Here is a 21903-nt window from a genome sequence, read left to right as displayed (position 1 = left end):
CTATTTGGCTGTGCCAGGTCTTAGTTGTGGCATGCAGAGTCTTCTCTCTTTTTTAAGCTGTGGCATGTGGAGTCTTTAGTTGCAGTAGGCATGGTCTTTTAGTTGCGACATGTGAGATCTAGTTCCCTAACCTGGGATCGAACCCGGGCCCCTTGCATTGGGAGTGTGAGGTCTTAGCCACTGGGCCACCAGAGAAGTCCCAATGCTTAACAACTTAAAACAACCATTTTTATCATGCCTGTAGATTTTTTTTGGATCAGAAATTCTGACAGGGCCCAATGGGAAAGGCTTGTTCTTATGGTGTTTGAGGCCTTAGCTGGAAAAAGTTAGTGCCTGGGGGTAACCTGAAAGATGGGACTGGAGCCACCTGAGACATTTTCAGTCACAGAGTAGTTGATGTTGGCTGTCAGCTGAGTCTGTGCGTGAATTCTCCGTGTGGCCTGGGTTTCCGCCTCAGGGTTATCAGGCAGCTCAAAGTGAATGATCAGAGCTTTGAAGTGAGTTCCCTACCAGCAAGAGGGAGGCGGCATCACTTTTTATGACCTAACCTTGGAGGTTCCCTTGCAGTAGGAGAGGAAGTCATTGCATCCTCTGATTGCTATAGGGTACAAGTGAGTCCCTAAGGTTGGCCCCGATTTGAGGGGAAGCTACACAGACCTCACCTCTCAATGGGAGGAGAACTCGTGGACGTGTCTGAAACCTGCTACAGGGGTTGACCTGTCTTGGGTGACAGCAGTAGGCATAACAGGTGACCAGTCCAGATTAGAAGAGGCCAGAAAGCTCTTGTGGAGTTGACCTGTGGGAGTGACACTGATCAGAGTCCCTGATACATCCAGAACATCGTGAGAAGAGCCTTGTAGGGTAGTGGAAAGAGATTAAATTGTTGATAAGGGAGACTTTCCAGTGGTTAAGACTCTGCCTTCCAATTCAGTAGGCATGGGTTTGATCCCTGGTTGGGGCACTAAGATCCCACATGCAGTGTGGCCAAAAAAATTAAAATAAAATTTTAAAAATTATTGATAAGTACATAGCAAACAAAATAATTGGTTGATTAACTCCAGAAGAAACAAAAATTGTTCAAGGGAGAATTTCATGCTCAGCTGTGACTATTTTCTACGTAGCAACCAATAACGTAAACATTAATTACTGATCTAACCATGAAAGAAAGTGATAGTCGCTCAGTCGTATCCGACCCTTTGGGACCCCATGGACTATTCTCCAGGCCAGAATACTGGAGTGGGTAGCCTTTCCCTTCTCCAGGGAATCTTCCCAACCCAGGGATTGAACCCAGGTCTCCCACACTGCAGGCGGATTCTTTACCAGCTGAGCCACAAGGAAAGCCCAGGAATACTAGATATCTGGACAGGGTAGCCTGTCCATTCTCCAGGGGATCTTCCTGACCCAGGGATTGAACCTGAGTCTCTCACATTGGAGGCAGATTCCTTACCATCTGAGCCACCAGAAAAGCTGATTTAACCATGAGTATGACATAATTTGCATCAGGAAGATGAGGGTAGGAAGGATAGGTAGGATGGCATATGGTAAGCTGGTTATGGGCGAGGAAAGAGAATATCCGTATCATCCATAATTAATACCTAAAACCAAAAAAAAATTAGCATGCCATCTGGAGACGTGGAAGTAATTTCCAAAATAATCAGCTAAAGGAGGAAAAAGTGTTTTCATCTGGTTGTGGGAAATGGTGGGCGTGGAGGCAGGGGAAGAGGGCAGGATTTCTATTTTCAGAGCTTTGTAGAACGCTTTGACTCTCTTAACTATGTGGCTGTGCAATTTGACGAAAATACCTTAAAAAGAAAACCTACGGAAAGAAACACCATGCCCAGATCACTTTACAGGTATATACCACCAAACATTCAAGCTAATCCCTATCTTATATAAGCTTTTAGAGACTAGAGAAAGGACCATACCCTCATCCTTAGGTAATGAGCCTGCTATGGTCTGAATGTTCGTGTCCCTCCAAAATTCATTTGTTGAAGTTCTAACTGTCAAAGATGATGGAATTAAAAGTTGGGGTCTTGGGGAGGTGCTTAGGGCATGAGCATGAAGCCTTCGTGAATGGGACTAGAGCCTTTCTGAAGAGGCTCTGGAGAGATCCCTTGCCCCTCCCACCCCTTGAGGGCACAGTGAAAAGTTGCCAGCTGTGAATGGAAGAGGGCCTTCATCAAAACATCCATGCTGGCCACTTGATCTTGGACTTTTCCAGCCTCCAGAACTGTGAGAAGTACATTCCTGTTGTTCATAAGCCACCCAGTTTATGATATTTTAGACTAAGACAGAGCCTAGTACTACCTTGAACCAAAGCCAAATAAGGAAGTATGACAGCGAGAGCCATAACCAGTCTTGCTTAAGAACATAGACTCAGGCACTTTGGTGGTCCAGTGGTTAGGGCTCCATGCTCTCACTGCTGAGGGTGTGGGTTCAGTCCTTGGTTAGGAAACTAAGATCCCACAAGCTGCATGGCATAAATAAACAAATAATGTATTATTTGGGCGGTGAGGGGAGAACATGGGCCATCCCATCCTCTGTCCTTTGGAGCTGTGAGAGGACTTAACTGTCCTGAATTAAGGAGCAGTCTGGGATGTGGGCTGCAAGTGCTGGAGGCTAAGGAGTTGCGGTAGGAATGGAGATCTATATACCTTGTAAGCCAGGAGCTTATTATGTTTCACATACTTTCTCTTTTGTTTTCTTTCCATATTTTGGTAACTTTGAAAGACATTTGAAAGAAAAAAAAAAGAACATAGGTTAAGAAATGCTAAGTAAAAAACGAAGTAAGAAAACACACATACACACGCACACACACACCCCAGGAGCAAATTACATGTAACCCAGGAAGGCAAGGAGTGTCTTCATGGTGGCCCTTGAACTGGCTGCCCTAAGCCTATCATTTTTTTTCCTCTGTGGCTTCCAGTGCATTTAAGGAAAGCCAGCCCCCTTCACAATCCTTGTAATTACTGTTTGCGCAGACCTTGCAACCATCCTGTAGCTACCACAGTTCAGTGCCTGACCTCCCTCCACCTGCACCTCCTCATTTCAGTTGCCCATGGGGAAGAAACCTTAGTAATTGTGATGTATCCCAGGGGTCATCGCACCCTACTTCCCAGCAGCTAGAGTTCTGCTCGCCGTCAGACAAGAGAACATCAACTCCAGAGTCACATCCTCAGAATCTGCTGCTTTCAGACTCTTCTGATGGCAAGTGTCACAGCACAGATTCCCCATAAGGCAGAATCTGAGGTGTGGAGAGTATGTGCTTTTGTTTACAGTTCCAGGGAGGACTGAGGAAAGGGGGTGGAAGGAGGCAGAGCCAACACGAGAATGTGTTACTGCACTGAACTCTGGTCAGTGCAATTGATTATTCTGTCCCACGGGACATCCCTTCATAAACTGCTCTCTCATTTGGTCAGGGGTTTGGCTGGGAGCAAGGCTCTCTAGAGACATGCCTCCGTGAACACGAAGGGCAGCTGCTGTCATGAACACCTCGATTCGTGGTGACACCTGCAAGCCAGCCCTGTATCTGGGAAAATAGCAGATAGAGGGAACAGTTCCCAGGGCTGTCTATGCACCTGTGCAGATCTGAAAAGGCAAAATGGAATTAGTGCCCTTGCCATACGAAAAATAATTTAATCCCTACCTCACTCCATAGCCTCAACAAAATGCTTTCCAGCAAAGATCTCAAGCAAAAAGGTAGGAAGGAAATATAGGAGATATGAGGTTTCTTGACACTAAAGTCTAAACCTTGAACTGAAAGATTGATAAATGTTATGTTAAAATTTTAAAGCTGATACAAGACTCCACTTTATGGGGAACCTGGGCTGTGACACATGGCATCGGAAGGGCCTGAAAACAGCAGACCCTTAGGATGTGATTCTGGAGTTGACTCCCCTCCCCGCCAAATCTGATAGCAATCAGAGCTCTAGGAGGTGGGAAGTAGGGTGTGATGACCCCTGGTATACTAAGATTTTAAAGATAATACATCAAAAGATAATACAAGTTATAAACTTGCAGTTGTTTATAACATATACCTTATAAAATGTTAGTGCCCAGAAAATATAAAGAATTTCTGCAAGTCAATTAAAAAAAAAGTACACAATGGCAAATGGACACTGTGATCAGACATAGCACACAAGAGGACACCTAAATAACAAACTTATGAAAAGATGTTCATCATCACTAATATTGGAGAAATAAAAATTATAATGTGGGTCTCTCTGATCTGCTTCAGAGCATGTGTGGATCTGGTTCACAGGTGGATTGAGGCAGTATGTTGTGCTGGCCAAAAATGGACTTAAATGTTGATTTAGAAAAAGTAAAATCGCTCAGTCGTGTCCGAGTCTTTGCGACCCCATGGACTGTAGCCTACCAGGCTCCTCCGTCCGTAGAATTTTCCAGGCAAGAGTACTGGAGTGGATTGCCGTTTCCTTCTCCAGAGGATCTTCCCAACCCAGGGATCAAACCCGGGTCTCCCGCATTGAAGGCAGAGGCTTTACCGTCTGAGGCACCAGGGAAGTCTGATTTAGGAAAGCACCCCTCTGAATAAAAGTATGAAGACATGCTTCGAATTTATGGGGCTGTTATCTGGTGTGGGGCTGGGGCCAGGCTTCATCTGTGTTTTTCATGTTTTACTTTTTAAGCTGGAAAAATGGCTTGTCATGTTATAATTCATATGTTTTTCCCAGTGTAATATTTCACAATATAGGAGCCAAAGGTATGTGCGTGTGTGGAGTTCTTCCGTGCTGAGCATTGTACTGAGTGCTGTTGGGGGTCAGCACTGTGTGAGTTCAATCCTAGGTGCTGAGACCTTAGGGGTCTCCCGATCTGAGGGGGAACAGAAGGCAGGTTCAATGAGGGGGATGGGCTGAGTGATGGAGAGAGGCCCAGTTACAACCCTGAATGCAGGTAGCACCCCTGGCTGGGCCCTTGAGAAGTGGCTCAAAGGGTTATGTCGGGGGACTTCCCTGGTGGTCTAGTGGTTCTGAGATGCCTAGCTTCCTCTGCAAGGGGCGCAGGTTCAATCCCTGGTTGTTGGAGAACTGACATCCTGCATGCTACGTGGTGTGGTAAAAAAAAAATAAAGAAAATGGATTATGTGGAGAAGGAGCAGTGAGTGAGAGGCGAGGAGGCAGAGCTTCAGGGTCCCAGGCTCAGTCTCTCCACTGTTACTTTCCAGTGGAGGAGGCTCTCTGAATTTCAGTTTATTTGCCCTAAAATAGAGGTAGTTCTCACCTTCCAAAAGAGTCAGACACGACTGAGCGACTTTCACTTCACTTCTTCACTTCACTTCCCTGGTCATTGGGAAGTTGAGAAACTCAGTAAACAATAGCTGTGATTTGGGGGACTTGCCTAGTGGTCCAGTGGCTGGGACCCAGCGCACCCAGTGTGGGGGGCCCGCATCCAATCCTTGGTCAGAAAGCTAAGATCCCACATGCCACAACGGAGACCTGGCTCAGCCAAATAAATAAAAATAAAACAAACATTGCTGTGGTTTTAAACAGGCCAGAGGCCAGGTCAGATCTACTCCTACCTCTGTTTACCTTGTAGTTTTTTTTTCCTAAAACCAAACAAAAGTGGGTAGAACAGTCACCTGAAATCCCACGGCCCCCTCACCAGCTCGACAGTTACCGACAGGGGGCCAAGCTTGTTTCATTCTCCCCCACCCCATTCCCATATTATGCGAGCCCCAGGTTTCACAGCCTGTGTGCACACGTGTCGCTTTGTCTCTGCACAGATGGTGATCTCCCTGCAGAACACCACATCCACCAGCCGCCACCTTCGAGTCCTCCCTCCATCCACGCCCTACTTTGCCCTGGGACTGGGTAAGCTCAGGGTGGCAGTGGCCTGCCCATCCTCGAAATTGTATGCTGGCCTTGCCCGAGGTTGCGTCCCCACGGGGCTCCGGGTGGCTCCTGAGGCTGCACCCTTTGTGCTCCAAGGCAGCCTCCTGCAGAGACCTCCCCCCGCCTGACAGTTCCTCCTTGGATCGCACCCCCAAGCTCAGTTCAGCCCTCTCCTTGCTCTGCACAGCGTCACTGCACCCTGGCTCCTCACTTAGGCCATGGCACTGGCCTCCCAGCCAGCCTTCTTGCTCCCGTGACTCGGGTTCTCCTTAAGAACAGCTCTGATCGTGTCCCCTCTGCTCCCTAGAAATCTCAAGTGTCTGTCTGCTGCCCACAGAGTGACTGCCAAGCCACAGGGCCAGGCATGGCCTCCCTGACGTCCCAGGTGGCCCCCCCACTGCCCCCGCCACGTTAGGTCCTGGAATTTTGACCTGGTCTCCAGAAGCTCATTGTCACTTTTGCACCCGCAGGGATGTTCCCAGGAGAAGGTGGAATGGTGGCTCCTGGAATGACCTGCCAGTACACTGTCCAGTTTTTTCCCGACTGCCTTGGGGATTTTGATGACTTTATTTTAGTGGAGACCCAGTCAGCGCACACACTCCTGATCCCCCTGCAGGCCCGGAGGCCGCCCCCGGTGCTGACGTGTAAGTACCTGCTGCCCTCCGGGGGTCGGTAAGGGCTGGTGCCCCTCTAAAGGACCACCTGCCCACAGGGCCCCTCGGTGGCAGCACACAGCCTGACCCCTTGGGCAGGGACTTCTGAGTCCTAAGGAGGGACCTGCCAGAAGATCCCTCATCCCTCCAGAGTTAGGCCCTGACCGTCCTACTTCCCCGGGGGGAGGCGGACTCTGAGCGACACATATCAGGAAAGCAGGTGGCGGCCCAGGTGACCCCAGCCTAGGCGGGCACTGGCTCGGGTCTCCCTGAGGCCCACGCACGCGGTGTCCTGGGGTACCAACCACTGCCGGGTGGAAGCAGGGGCGGGGCTTGTCCCGGTCCATCCCTCCCCCGCCCCGCCCACCCCGCCCCCGCCCCGCCCCGCCCCGCCCCGCAACAGCCACTCTCAACTTGGGCCGCGCCTCGGGAGAGCCCGGGTTGTTTCTCTTGCTCATCTTCTCCTGTGGCTGTAGTGTCGCCCGTGCTGGACTGCGGCTACTGCCTCATTGGAGGCATGAAGATAACCAGATTCATCTGCAAAAACGTGGGCTTCAGCGTGGGCAAGTTCTGTATCATGCCTAAGAAGAGCTGGCCACCGCCCAGCTTCAGGGTGAGTGCTCACAGCACTTTCTGGAAAAAAAGCAAGTCCATCAAATGCAGTAACCCCCGTGAGGGACTTGCTCGAGTGCCCCTGGGGCTGGAAACGCAGTGGACAGAATTGTAGAGCCGCAGTCCCTTAAGAACCAAGAGGTACAGAGTATACCACTATAATTCTTGTTATACTCCTAATACCTGTGTGACCCTGGGCAGGTCCCATCATCTCTCCTATCCTTCAAGGCCTGAACAGGTCTCATCACCTCTCCCGTCCTTCAAGGCCTGTCTTGGATGTCACTATACCCATTCATTCATTCACTGAGTCATTCAGTCAGTCATTATTGTGGCAAATGTTTGACTATAACAGAGGTCACAAATTGGAAACTCTTTGGTTGAATTTTGTGGTCGTGTTTATTTGGCACAGGGCCTCAAAACATTTTTAAGCTAACACTGCTTGAAACTGAAATTGTTAGTCGCTCAGTCATGTCTGACTCTTTGCGACCCCGTGGACTGTAGCTCACGAGGCTCCTCTGTCCATGGGATTCTCCAGGCAAGAATACGGGAGTGGGTTGCCATGCCCTCCTCCAGGGGATCTTCCTGACCCAGGGATTGAACCCAGGTCTCCCACATTGCAGGCAGATTCTTCACCATCTGAGTCAGTAGAGAAATTCCAGCATTGCTTAAAAACATATCTTGAGTCAACATTTAAAGATACAGAGATTTCAGGAAGCTCCCTGGCTATCCCGTGGGTAGGGCTCTGCACTTCCACTGCGGGGGCTCGGGTTCAATCCCTGGCGAATCAAGATCCCGCATGCTATGCTGAAAAACACAAAAATAGATATCATATAAAAATGTGCATTTGCACTTTCTCTGAAACACTGGAAGATGTGCAGCCCTGGGCCAGGATCCACTGTGGCCCTGTCAGCTGGAGTTGAGAAGTAGGGCGCGTGCACATGCCCGCCCCCACCCCAGCGCCCCACCGTTTGCCCAGGCTCCCTCCCAGCCCGCATGCCCCATGGCAGCCCAGTGCTGACAGCACCGATCGTCACACTCATGCACACCGTTATCTTTCTCAGAGGAGAGATGCCCTGCGTTCTGTGCATCTCTGGAAACAAGCGATAGATCCAGGAGACCACACGTTCCCTGAGACATTTCACTCATAGCTGTCACGCGCCAGCGACCTGGAGACACGGGCTTGTGTCCCTGCATGCTAGCGGCTTCCTGTGTAGGCATCGGGGCTGCAGCTCTGCTGACAAGTCGGCAGCTTGCTTCAGGAGCTCACGGCCAGGGCTGGGTTGGGAATGGAGGCAGACACGGAAGTTGGCACGAGCCACACAGGGTGCTGCAGTAGGGAAAGGACCGTGCTAGGGAGCCCGCCTCCTGGGGGAGACCTTCCCACACGCCTCCTGCTTTGCGTCTGAAACCCTTGTCAGTGGTCTTGTACCTCCGACCAATAGGCAGCCCTTTGCAGACGCTCTGTGATGTACTCGTCTTTCAACGTCAGAACCCCGTCTGGTACAGGTTGAGTAAGTGCTTGCTGAATGGCTGCGTCTCAGTTTCTTCATGAACAGGGGACTGGATGGTCCATAAGGGCCTTCAGATCACAACATGGATGTTTGGAGGAGAGACATGGGTCATCTGAGCAAGAGACTTTACAGTTTCTTCCATACTGTTGGGTCATCTTCTGCTTTTCTTTAAGGCCGTTGTCACCATTGGCTTTGTTGAGCAGCCTCCCTTTGGGATCCTGCCATCGGTGTTTGAGCTGGCTCCAGGGCAGGCCACATTCATAGAGGTAGGTGATGAGACAGGAGCAGGTACTCCCACCTCGTTATGATCGGTTGCCGCTTCCTCATTTGCTTGCTTGATTTCCTTTGCCTCTGTGGGGTGCTTTGTTTTCTTTTGTCTTGTTGGACTGTGTTGCACGGCTTATGAGATCTTAGTTCCCCAACCAGGGATTGAACCCAGGCCCTTGGCAGTCAGAGTGCTGAGTCCTAACCACTGGCCCGCCAGGGAATTCCCACCTTTGTGTTTTCATGACCCAGATGTCCACTCCCAGGTCCAAGCCTTGGTGGTTTCTACAAATTTTGTTCACTGATTGGGATGTTGTTTGTTAGAAAACTTATTTATACTTCCAAATAAATAGATTCACATGATTAAAAATTCAAAATATGCAAATAGATGCATGGTGAAATGCTCTCTCCCCCCCCTACTTCCTTGGCCACCCAGAGGCCATAGCCTTACCAGGTCTGGGTGCCCTTGCAAGCATATGTGATGACTACATAAACACGTGGTTGTTTCTTTCCTATGTTTCCATTTCTTCTTCACACAAATCGTTGCCCACTCTATACTCTATTCCGCACCAGGTACTTCCCACACCTCACTTTTTCTAGCTGCATAGTATTCCACTGTGTGTATGAACCGTAATTAGGTCAGCCATCTCCTGCTGATGGATATGAAGATTCTTTCTGATCTCTGGCCATCTCAGGGAACAGCTTATACATGCATCACTCTGTCCTACCTGCAGGATACAGTCCTTGTTGTGCATTTGCTGACTTAGGGCCTCTGCCCTTCTAATTACGGTGCATGTTGCCAAAATCCCCACCATTTGGATTATATTATTTTATGCTTCCAACAATAGTATATGAAGGTGCCTGTTTCCTCATATCTTTGCCAGCACAATATGTTATCAAACTTTTTAAAAAATCTGTTATCATGGATGTTTTAAAACATATACAGGGAATTCCATGGTGGTCCAGTAGTTAGGAGGCTGTGCTTACCTTGCAGGGAGCATGGCTTTGATCCCTGGTCGGGAAACTTAAGATTCAACCAGCTTCGTGGCTCAGTCAAAATATTAATCATCATAATACGAATCATCTGAAAATGAATAGATATATACGTATATATGTGTGTGTGTGTATGTATATATGTTATACACACACACGTATAACAGAATTACCTTGCTGTACACTTGAACTAGCCTAACATTGTAAGTCAACTATGCTTAAAAGGACAGAAGTCCAACTGGCCAAGCCCCTCTCCAAAAATAACCCATATAAAAAAACAGAAGAGTTTAAGGATCACCCAGGTACTCATTACCCAGCTTCAACTTTTCTCAACTCTTGGCCAACCTCATTGCCTTTATATTCCTCTGTCTCTTCCCACCAAACCCTACCCCGGCCCTTTAGAGTAGTTTGAAGAAAATTAAGGCACCCTGTCAACTGCGTTCATGATCGCTAACTTTCTGCTCTTTGCCAGTAGGAGGCGTGAAACTTTTTCTGGATGGTTTGCATTTCCATTTTTGATCATGAATGAGGTTAAACATGTTGTTTAAGAGCCATTTTTATTTCCGTCTCTGTGAATTCTCTCTTCATATCCTGGAGCCTGGGCTGGACCCCAGGGAGACGGCCAGAAGGGGAGGCCCGAGGCAGGGGGTGCGGCCAAGAGGAGGAGGTGATGGGGAAGAAGCCCCTTCACGGGAGGCTGCAGGACAGCCCTTTCCTCCCCAGGTCCTGTTCCTCCCAACCAGCCTGGGAAAGGCAGAGCAGACCTTCGTCATCGTGTGTGACAATTGCCAGATAAAGGAGCTGGTGACCACAGGTGGGCGTGGTGTGCTCCCGGGGCGGGAGTCTGGTCCATGGCTATGGGGAGGGGAGCGGTGGTGCACTTGGAATGCTGCAGCCTCCGGGCATTGGGCTCCAGTTTGGGGCCTCTTGCTCTGGCCAGACTTTAGAGACCCATGGCAGTGTGGCCCACAGGCCTGTCCCAAGGGGCCCTCTAGTGCGACAGAGATGGAAACCTGGAGGACAGTCTTTCATCATGTCACTTTGAAACTCACCTAGACCTTTGGGGACCTGCCAGTGACTCACACAGAAACAGCCAGGGCGCACCTAGGTTTCTGCTGTTACAAGGGGTGTCCTCCTGCGTTTCCTTGGGCGCCCCGTTCCTTCCCGGCACCTCTGTCTACCATCCACCCAGTTCACCCAGCAGGCATTAATTGAGTGCCCATCACGTGCTAGGTTAGCAGAATCACCTCTTGTTGGTCTGTGACAATGTGACAACGTGAGTCTGTATGCTGTTGGCTCCCTGTGTGTGCACTTCCTGGGGTCATGATTGTGGCCAGTTAGTTGCATGTGGATGGTGACCTGGGTCCTGTGACAGCCTTCGGCCAGAGTCCTGACTTCAGCCCTCGTGAAACGTTGCTCCCCTAACCTTGTCAGGAGTTGGGCAGCTGGTTGCTCTGGATCTGATCTATATTTCTGGTGAGAAAAGTCAGCCGGAGCCTGGAGAGCTCACAGACTTAACAGCCCAGTACTTCATACGCTTTGAACCTGAAAACCTTCAGTCCACCGCCAGCAAACTGCTGATTATTAGAAACGCCACGTGAGTGACGCCTGTGTGGGACCCCAGCACACACCCTGCTCCCTTCTCACCTGGCCTGACACCCTGAATCTGAGCACAGGATGGGAGGATCCGGATGTGCACTGTTCATCATGGTACTTGCTAGCCACACGTGACCGTTTAAATGGAAATGAACTAAAATAAAATGAAACACTCACTTCTTCAGTGGCGCCAGCCACATTTGAAGCGCTCAGTGCATGAGTAGCTAGTGGCTGTCATATTGGAGAGAACAGATCTGCAAGATCTCCAGCAGTGCAGGGAGTCATACTGAGCAGTGTTGCTCTCGATCCTCTGCGTGTTAAGTCACTTCAGTCATGTCCAACTCTTTGCAGCCCTAGAGACTGTAGCCTACCAGGCTGCTGTGTCCATGGGACTCTCCAGGCAAGAATACTGGAGTGGGTTGCCGTGCCCTCCTCCAGGAAATCTTCCCAGCCCAGGGGTCGAGCCCATGTCTCTTATGTCTCCTGCATGGGCAGGCAGGTTCTTTACCACTAGCGTCACTGGGAAGCCCCTCTGGTCTATCCTTAACCAGGAACAGTTTTCCAGAGAATTCCTGCCCAGCCCATGAGAGGAACTCTCTCACGTCCCAGGGTCAGACAGCTGAAGGTCTGTGGGTTCAGCTGTCACTGACATTTATTCTCTGAGCACCCTCTCAGCCTCGCCATTACGCCGGGGCAGACCGCAGGGTGCCTCCTGGCTTACTGTCCCCATGACCCAGGCCTTACACAGGCTCTGTTACCTGGCACAAGGAGCAGTTCTCGCCTGCCATCTCCCGCCCCACCCACACCTGCCATCAGCAGCAGGGGCCGGGAGGGCTGGTTGGCAGAATTGGGCCATGGCCTTGGCTCCACTGCCTACTGTCAGGGTTGCCCCTGCAGGCACGTGGAGCTGGCCTTCCACTGGCAGATCATGAAGCCCAACCTGCGGTCCCTGATGCCCGGAGAAACCTACAGCACAGACAGCATCAAGTACCACCCAGACAGGGAGACGGCCTTCTGCATCACCCCCAAGATGGGCGTTCTCAGCCCCCACACAGACCACGAGTTCATCCTGAGCTTCTCCCCTCAAGAGGTTCAAATGGGGCCATCTTGGTGGCTGCACACAATTGGGTCATGCAGGTTTCACCCTCCGTCCCTGTTCTTTGGTGATGTCAAAGCCACAGCTGACCCTGTGGAGATCCCTGGTGTCCTGCCAAGGCCAGCGCTTAGCCAAGAGTGGGGCTAGCGGACGGGCTTAGTGTGTGCAGGACCAAGCAGCTCGTCTTACCTGGCCCCCTCCCGCACACCCTGTCCTGAGCAAGTCTGGCCTCACTTCAACTCTAGTGTCTTCCATGTTTCTACTCCATCAGAGGTGTTACCATTCCTGCCAGACAGTGAGGTGGGGTCCCCCAGGGCAAGGCTCACACAGCCCTCGATTCCCAAAGTGAAGCCCTGTATGTAACAGGCGAGGGTGGAGCAGGCAGGGGGTTCCCAGCTGGCCTTGTTGGTAAGACAGCAGGTCTGCCTCTCAGCCCATCATTCAGCCCCTGATACTGTCTGTCCCAGGAAGGCTTGATGCTTCAGACACATTGAGGGCACTGCCAAGGACCTTCCCGTCCCCCAGGCCCAGCTGAGGTGGGCATGCCAGTCTTGAGACTGCAGTGGCCCCCAGTCCCTGAGTCAAGGCTCACGTCCTGGCAGCCCCCGTTTCCCCCAGTGTGGGGAGAGGCTGCAGGGAAGCAGTGTCGTGTCTCAGGAAGGTGTCTGTGGCGGCCGGCCCACGGGGAGGATTGCTGCTGTGACTCGACGCTTCCCTGGGGCGGGCTTTCATCTTCAGGGTGCTGTGTTTGTCTTGCAGCCAAGGGATTTTCACAGTGTGCTCCAGATGGTGCTGGAGGAAGTCCCAGAGCCTGTTAGGTGAGCAGGACCCAGGCCCTTGGCTGAGGGGTGGGCACCAGGCCTGCCCTCCCATGGAGGATGCTGGAGGGGGAGGCACCAGGACTGAGTGGATGAGCCCCTGACCCCCAGCACACTTTGGCAGGTGAGAGCTCCTTACCTTGCCCTGGCACCAGGCTTGGAGCGGGCTCTGCAGCAGGGAACAGCTCTCTGATTGTGCACCCTGGAACCTGGAAACGGTGCCCCGTGCTCACAGTTGCTACCAGTGGCCCCTGGGGGGTGGTGCTAATGGAGGAAGGAGTTAGTGACACCTCTGCCAACTCTTCCCTAAGTGGGCTGTCGCTGCGGGGGGGGTCCCCGGTCAGCTGCTGGAGAATTCCAGGCTGGTGCGGCAGCACTGTGGTCCCTGGAAACACAAGGAGGGAACTTGGTCCTGGCCTGCAGTTGAGCTGCCAGCACATCTGCAGGCATTCGCTTGTTTCAGGGCATTGCTGACACCTCCAATTTCTGGGGGCTCGGTAGCTGTGGGCAGGGCGTGCTTTCCTTTCACAGGACCAGAGATAGGGGACACGATGACTCTTAGCTCATGGTGGGTTTGTGTTCAGTTTGGACTTGGAAAACTCCAAGGACCCCTCGTACTGCATGGATGATGTGATCGTCCTGGAAATCGAGGTGAAGGGCTCAGTGGAACCTTTCCAGGTTCTCCTAGAACCATATGCCCTCATCATCCCTGGGGAGAACTATATTGGCATAAACGTGAAGAAGAATTTTAAGGTAGGTAGCCTGGACTGGTTGAGATGGTGCTGAACTCGGCACAAGTTCCTGGGTGGGCTCAGAAGTCTCTGGCCTGATACGTTACCCACAAACCCTGTTGGTGCTGTCGAGTGGCCGGGAATTAGCTGGGAGGGTTTGGAGAGGACCTTTTTTGAGGCCCAAACCCCTCAATCCTTTAGCGAGTACAGTCTCGCGGGGAGCCCGGGTCGGGGTGTGTCTTTTCAGATGTGGAACAACAGCAAGTCAGCCATCAGGTACACGTGGGGGACGATCAGCGACTGTCACATCATTGAGGTGGAGCCCTGCACGGGGACCATCGGTACTTCAGGGACCGCGGGAGGGGCTGGCGGGGGAGCGGGAGCTCGTGGTCACAGGAGCCTGGGCAGGAGTTCGAGGCCCCGTGATCAGCTCCAGCCACAGCCCAGCCCTGGCCACGACATGAGGAGGGGCCCAACATCTAGGCCTGCCGCCCCTGCGCATCTTCCCCCCCTCACCTCACCCTTCTTCTCCCAGAGCCCAGCGAGGTCGAAGATTTTGAGTTGAACTTTACCGGGGGTGTCCCTGGCCCAACGAGCCAGAACCTGCTGTGTGAGATCAAAGATTCACCCACGCCCGTGGTGTTGCACATTGAGGCGGCCTTTAAGGTGCCTGTGATGGGGCCAGGCGGCTAGGCAGACTGGAAAGTGGGCACCTGGGCAGGGCACCAAGCCCACACCCGGGTGGCCCAGTGACCGGCCCCTCTGGGTGCCTCAGGGGCCGGCCCTGGTCATCGACGTCTCAGCCCTTCAGTTTGGTTTGCTGCGCCTGGGACAGAAAGCCACCAACTTTATCCAGATCCGGAACCTCAGCCAGCTCCCGGCCACATGGGCCATGAAGGAGAGCCAGGTCTCCCTGCAAGAAAGGCAAGAGGACGTAAGTTCTGTGATGCCACCCCACCCCCAGGCGCAGATTAACCCATGTGATGTGTGAGCAGTGACTCCTTGACTCTGAAGCTGGCGCGCTCAGGCTGGGAGAGGAAAAGCCTGCCTGATGACCTTTGCTTGGCAGTGTCCCTCGACTCCCCGTCCTTTTTACCGCAGAGCGGAACCCTGGAGACTGGATTTTCCTGTTCCTCTCTCTGCCTTCTGACACAGAGCTAGGACAAAGGTTTCTCCCTCTGTCAGAGTAGCCGGAGTCAGGAAGAAAGTGGGCAGCGGAGTTGGGAGGGAAGCTTCCAGGGTCTCGGGGAAAGGGCAGGCGCGCTGCTGGGAGTCCAAGCTTCCCAAGGATCATGCTTGCAGTTTTGAGGACCTGCCACCAGGCGGTGAGCGTGTGACCCAAACCAAAAAGTCTCCGAAAGGAAAATCACGGCCACTCAAATGGCACGCTTTCGTTTTCTCTAAAAATAGAAAATATTAAAAGCGGCTAAGTATTTACTGTCAACATCTAAATTAGGGCATCGTGTCTAAATACCACGTTCAATCCTGAACAAGCCCAAGCCGCACCACCAGCAGGCCCAGGAAATCACTGACTCACCACACCCACTCTTCACACGTGGGTGCGGTCGCTGCACGTGTGAGACTCTGGCCAGGCCAACAGCTCACCAGGTTCCCCTGCTGCCCACTTTCTTTCCCCTTGAAAGCTATTCCTCTTCACCTGGGAGCCTTGCTTCCCCCCTGGGCACTCTGAAACTGAGAAGTGAAGACAGTTTTGTTTCGAGTGGCCAAAACCATTGCCACGGGATCTGTTCCACAGGCTTGGAGTTAATGCTGGATACCCCCAGGGCTCACTGGTCACCCTGCCTGGCTCGTGGAACCAGAGGCTGAAACTGGGACGGGGGCAGGTGTTCTTAGTAACCTTTTATTCAAATGAAACCTTCAACAGAAACCCAAGATGTAGAGTAGAGTATGAACCAGAGGCCCCCTGATCAGGCATCCTGCCTCTCCCCACATCCCACCCCCCAACTCTAGGACTTCTGGGGAGTCCCTGGGATTTCCCAGAGCACAGTTGGAAACATGGACCTCAGCCAGCCGCCTCATTGGATAGACATAGAGAGGGTTGGAGGCTTCCCCAGGGCCACACCACTACTAGGTGGCAGAATCATATCAGATCCCATTTCCCTGATTCCCAGTCTGTGTTTTTCCTCCCACTGTGAAGAATAACTACATTTTATAATTGAAGTAATTATCAGTTTCACCGTGTGTTGATTTATGTCCAAATTGAAGCTGGTAGCAATCTCTGTAGTTCTGTGTACTGTATTCTTGTGAGCTCTCCAAATATTGAGAATTGGGGTTTGTTGGCTGTGCCCAAGTCAGGATCCAGAAACCCACCCCCAGACCAAAGCCTGCCCCCCGCCACATACACACATGCCTTGGGCTCCATGTGAAAAACAATGAGCGAAGAACGCAAAGGAGCGCTTCCCTTCCCAGCTCAGCTTGGACCCAACGCTCAGGAGAGACAGCTACTTTTCCTGAGGTGTAGGCCAGCCCTACTCCCCACCCGCTAGTGCCTGGGCAGTGAAACCTCTGCAGCGAGAAAGCACAGGGCCCAAGACAGCACAGCACTGCTGCCAGCGCAGGAGGCAGGCTGGCCCAGGGCAGGGCCTTGCATTCATTCATGGTTTTGGTCTCAAGGAAGAAAGAGACGAGAGAGGAGTTATGTTGTTCCTGGTTGTGGTCTTTCCATGCCCAGTGACACCCTGCTAGTCACTGTGGCCCATCTAGGGTCCTGGGGTATACAGTCGGGGGCACTGTAGTCCCCGAGCCGTCTCCCTTCCCTTTTAGCGCCTAGTACGGGGCAGGAGGTGGACACGTCAGGTAAACGTGAACTAACTGCGGTGGGGGATTAGGTGAGGGGGTGACCGTGTGGGGAAGGGATCACATGGGTGTTACCAAAACCAGACTTGGGTCCTGATCATCCACATGCAGGAAAGCCAGTTTACTGACACTGGGTTGTGGTGAAGGGAAGTGTAGCGTTTATTGTAAGGTGCCAGACAAGGAGAACGTGTGGCTCACACTCAAAAAGCCCGGAACTCCTGAAGGGTTTCAGCCAAACGTTTTTAAAGACCAGGTGAGGAAAGGGGGTTACAGAGTCTGGTCAGCTCGTGCACAGTTCTCTGGTTGGTTGACGACAAGGTAGTGTCACAGCGATTAACATGATCAATTCCCAGGCTCCAGTACATCAAGGGACTATGCGCTCATGGTCTTCAAGTAGTTAACTTCTTCCATTTGGTGGTGGTTTAAGCATCTGTAAAACAACTTAGGAAACGTGCACCAGTTACTATTTTCTAGGTGTTTCAGAGAGGAACTAAAGCAGAGGATATGAGGGAGGGGTCTGTCCCAAGAAGACACAGTTGTAAGTGCAAGGACACATCTGTGGCCACATAGAAGCTTGGGCCCTCCCGCGGTCTGGGGGCTTGTCCTTCCTTCTTGGAGCCGCAGCTCCTGACCCGCACCTGCGCAGTGGGGCGGGCAGACCGCTCAGAGCCACCACTCCGAAGGCACCTCCCTCTGCCTTCCACCGCCTTTCCTTGGAGACTCACTTTTCATCGTCTTCTCCTCCTCATCTTGAGCACTTGCTCACCTGTGCTCCCCCGTCCGCAGTCTTCTTCCGACCCTGGAAGCACTCCGGAGGCTGGGGGTGCAGCTTGGGGGTGACCCTGGTTGGTCATGGCCAGCCCCCAATTCTGCAGTTCCAAGGGTCCCCACCGCTCACCCTTCTCCGCATCAGGTGTCTCCCTTCGACATCGAGCCATCGAGCGGCCAAGTACAGCCGCTGGGGGAGTGCAGAGTGAGCATCACCTTGGAGGCCCGGCGCTGCCAGCGTCTGCAGACCGTCCTGGAGCTGGAGGTGGTAGACGGGGCCTGGAGGTAAAGGAATGCAGGGAACCTGTACAACACACGCTGCATATTAACGGCATATTTATTTATATCATATGTAGTTTCGTGTTTGTAGACGTTTTGGAATTTAAAGGTATTGATAAGATGTTTATATTATAAAGTTTTGAAATTACAAAAAAGGAAATGAAAATGATCCATAATCTATTACCTGGACATCAGTCACTAGTAATATTATAGGGTATATGTATCCTTCTAGTGTATGTGTGCTAAAGGAATGAAGCAATGTACAGTAATGCAGCCACTTGGCACAACGTTTTGTTACCTGGTAGAAGGGTGACAGTACCCTTGGTCCAGCATTAGTCCTGGATATAGTTGCAGAGAAACTTAGACGTGTGCAGTGGGAGCCCTGTGCTCATCCTGGAAGGCTCATAGCTGGACTGTTAATGATAGGGAAAAGCTGGAAACAAGAATGTTCATCAGCAGGAGAATAGATGCAAACTAACTGGCAGATTTTTTCTTTTGTTGAGACTCAGTTGACTCGTTACATTGTGTAAGCTTAAGGTGTACAATGTACTGACCTGAGGCTTCCCTGAGGGTCCAGTGGTTAAGACTCCGCACTTGCACTGCCTGGGGCACGAGTTCCATCCCTGGTTGGGGAACTGAGATATCCCACAAGCTGCACAGTGCAGCCAAAAAAAAGAAAAGAAAAAAAGAAAATACTGACCTGATCCATTTATATGTTTCAGCACGATTGCCACTGAAGTATTTAGCTTACACCTCCATCACTTTATGTAATTATATTTTCCTTTTTGTGGTGAGAATAACCAAGTCTCCCAGCAGGTTTGATGTATATAATACAGTATTGTACATAATCACCATACTTCACATTAGGTCCCCAGGACTTGTTTACGTATTAGTTGGAGATTTGTACCCTTAAACAGCATCTCTCCTATTGACCCTGGCCCAGCCCCAGCTGCTGGAAACCACCGTGCTACTCTATTTCTTTTGGCTTTTTTAGATTCTAGGTATAAGTGAGATTATAGAGAATTTGTCTTTCTCAGACTTACCTCACTTAGCACAATGTGCTCAAGGTCCATCCACGTTGTTGCAAATGGCAGAATTTCCTTCTTTCTCATGGCTGAATAATATTCCATTGTATGCAAAAACCGCCTCATCTTTATCCATTCATCTGCTGACAGACACTTAGGGTGCTTCTATGCCTTGCCTATTGTGAATAATGCTGCAGTAAACATGGGGATACAAATATCTCTTTGATATCCTGTTTTCATTCGCTTTGGATATATACTCACAAGTGGAATTGCTGGGTCAGATGGTAGTTTGATTTTTAATACTTTGAGGATCCTTCATACCTTTTCGGTTGTGACTGAACCAATTTACATTCCTACCAGTGGTGAACAAGGGTTCCCTTTTCCCCACTTCCTCAGCAACATTTGTTATCTTTTGTCTTACTCAAGATAGCAGTTCTAACAGGTGTGAAGTCATATCTCATTGTGATTTTGATTTGCATTTCCCTGTTGCTTAGTGATACTGAGCATCTCTTCATATACCTGTCGGCTGTTTGGATGCCGCCTTTCTGAAAATGTCTAGTTCCTCTGCCCATTTTTAAATGTGAGTTCTTTACCACTGTGCTACCTGGCCTTGGGAAGACACAAAGGTCTAGGCTTATTGAAATAATTTCTTTGATATGCATCTTAATGAATTCAGGAATTCTATCCTGAATTCCACTCAGGATGCACTGTTGGGAACAGGTGCAGTGGCTGCTGGCTTGATGGTTGCAACATCCTTTGTTTACTGAAATGGCAGACTGCATTCTTTGTCTTCCACAGTGTGCAAATACTTCTCTCATTTGGTAGGTTGCATTTTCATTTCGTTCACTGTTTCTTTTGCTGTGCAGGAGCTTTTTAGTTTGATGTAGTCTCACTTGTATATTATTTTTTATAGGCTTTCTATTTTATTTATTTTGGTGGGATGCACAGCACGGCCTGTGGTGTGCAGGAGCTTAGATCCCAAACAGAGGTCAAACCTGCGCCCCTTGCAGTGGAAGCAGAGTCTTAACCACTGGACTGCTAGGGAAGTCCTTCACTTGTTCATTTTTGCTCTTACTGTTTTTTGGTATTTTCAGTGTCAGATCCAAAAAAACATTCCTCAAGATGTCAAGGAACTTCTTCCCTGTGTTTTCTTCTAGATGTTTTATAGTATAAAGATCAGGTCTTACGTTTAAGTCTTTGATCAATTTCAAGTTAGTTTTTGTGAGTGGTATAAGATGAGGGTTCAATTTCATTTTTCTACATGTGGTTATCTACTTTTCCCAATACCATTTGTTGAAGACAGTGTCCTTTCCCCATTAGGTGTTTTGTTTTTTTTTTAATTGAAGTAATAGTTAATTTACACGGTTGTGTTAATTTCAAGTGTATAGCAAAGTGACTCAGTTATATATATACATATATGTGTGTGTGTATTCTTTTATATATATATTGTTTTTCAGATTCTTTTCCATTATAGCTTACTACAGAATATTGAGTATAGTTCCTTGTGCTGTATAGTAGGTCCTTGCTGTTTACCTGTTTAATATATAGTACTGTGTATGACCAACCTAGACAGCATATTAAAAAGCAGAGACATTACTTTCCCAACAAAGGTCTGTGTAGTCAAGGCTATGATTTTTCCCGTGGTCATGCATAGATGTGAGAGTTGGACTATAAAGAAAACTGAGCACAGAAGAATTGATGCTTTTGAACTGTTGTGTTGGAGAAGACTCTTGAGAGTCCCTTGGACTGCAGGAGATCCAACCAGTCCATCCTAAAAGAGATCAGTCCTGGGTGTTCATTGGAAGGACTAATGTCGAAGCTGAAACTCCAGTACTTTGGCCACCTGATGCAAAGAGCTGACTCATTGGAAGAGACCCTGATCCTGGGAAAGATTGAGGGCAGGAGGAGCAGGGGACGACAGAGGATGAGATGGTTGGATGACATCACCAACTCAATGGACATGGGTTTCAGTGGCCTCCAGGAGTTGGTGATGGACAGGGAGGCCTGGCGTGCTGTGGTTCATGGGGTCACAAAGAGTCGGACACGACTGAGCAACTGAACTGAACTGAATTTATCCTCCCCCCCATACTCCACCCCCACTGTCATCTTTGGTAACCATAAATTTGTTTCCTATCTCTGTAAGTCTATTTCTGATTTTATAAGTTCATTTGTATCTTTTTTTTTTAGATTTTACATATAAGTGATATCAGATATTTGTCTTCCTCCGACTGACTTCTCTTAGTGTAATCATCTCCAGGTCCGTCCACATTGTTGCAGATGGCATGCTTTAACTCTTTTATGGCTGAGTAAAAGTCCATTGCATATATACAGCACATAGTCTTTATCCATTCATCTGTCAATGGACATTTAGCTTGCTTATTGTAAATGGGGCTGCAGTGAATGTTGGGGGTGCATGTATCTTTTCAGGTAAGACTTTTCTCAAGATACATGTCCAGGAGTGGGATTTCTGAATCGTATGGTAGCCCTATTTTTATTCTTTAAAGAACCTTCATAATATTTTCCACTGTGGCTGCAGCAATTTACATTTCCACCAACAGTGTAGGAAGGTTCCCTTTTCTCTACACATTCCCTAGCACTTACTGTAGTAGACTTTTTGATGATAGCCGTTCTGATGTGAGGTAATACCTCATTGTGGTTTTGATTAGCATTTCTTTAATAATTATCAACATTGAGCAGCTTTTCACATACCTGTTGGCCATCTCTGTCTTCCTTGGAGAAATGTCTATTTAGGGTGTTCTTGGCTTTCTTGTCGAATATTAGTTGAGTGTATATGTGGTCCCCTTCATGGATCACAGCCTTGTCACACCAAAGGGGCTTGCATAACTCAGTGAAGCTATGAGCCATGCTGTGCAGGGCCACCCAAGACAAGA

The 21903-nt window shown here is 50.0% G+C and overlaps 1 protein-coding gene across 3 annotated transcripts in view; it reads left to right on the top strand.

Annotated features, from left to right (window-relative positions):
- Positions 1 to 21903, top strand: part of DLEC1 (DLEC1 cilia and flagella associated protein) — an 86980-nt gene that overhangs the window by 39876 nt on the left and 25201 nt on the right. For all 3 annotated transcript variants that reach the window (XR_005722030.1, XR_005722029.1, XM_040246219.1), the window contains exons 7-19: positions 5741 to 5828; positions 6320 to 6493; positions 6979 to 7115; positions 8799 to 8891; positions 10606 to 10696; positions 11317 to 11479; positions 12376 to 12568; positions 13334 to 13392; positions 13977 to 14145; positions 14371 to 14464; positions 14659 to 14789; positions 14899 to 15057; positions 17854 to 17993. Coding sequence is in view for 1 of the 3 variants with exons in the window: in XM_040246219.1 (XP_040102153.1) it covers positions 5741 to 5828; positions 6320 to 6493; positions 6979 to 7115; positions 8799 to 8891; positions 10606 to 10696; positions 11317 to 11479; positions 12376 to 12568; positions 13334 to 13392; positions 13977 to 14145; positions 14371 to 14464; positions 14659 to 14789; positions 14899 to 15057; positions 17854 to 17993 (1691 nt within the window). In the remaining 2 variants the exon portion in view is untranslated. The remainder of the gene's footprint in view (positions 1 to 5740; positions 5829 to 6319; positions 6494 to 6978; positions 7116 to 8798; positions 8892 to 10605; positions 10697 to 11316; positions 11480 to 12375; positions 12569 to 13333; positions 13393 to 13976; positions 14146 to 14370; positions 14465 to 14658; positions 14790 to 14898; positions 15058 to 17853; positions 17994 to 21903) is intronic.

This window comes from Oryx dammah, unplaced genomic scaffold (assembly GCF_014754425.2).
Source record: "Oryx dammah isolate SB20612 unplaced genomic scaffold, SCBI_Odam_1.1 HiC_scaffold_9, whole genome shotgun sequence".
Lineage (NCBI taxonomy): Eukaryota > Metazoa > Chordata > Mammalia > Artiodactyla > Bovidae > Oryx > Oryx dammah.
Note: the sequence above shows the minus strand (reverse complement) of the source record. Positions and strands in the feature narration are given on the sequence as shown.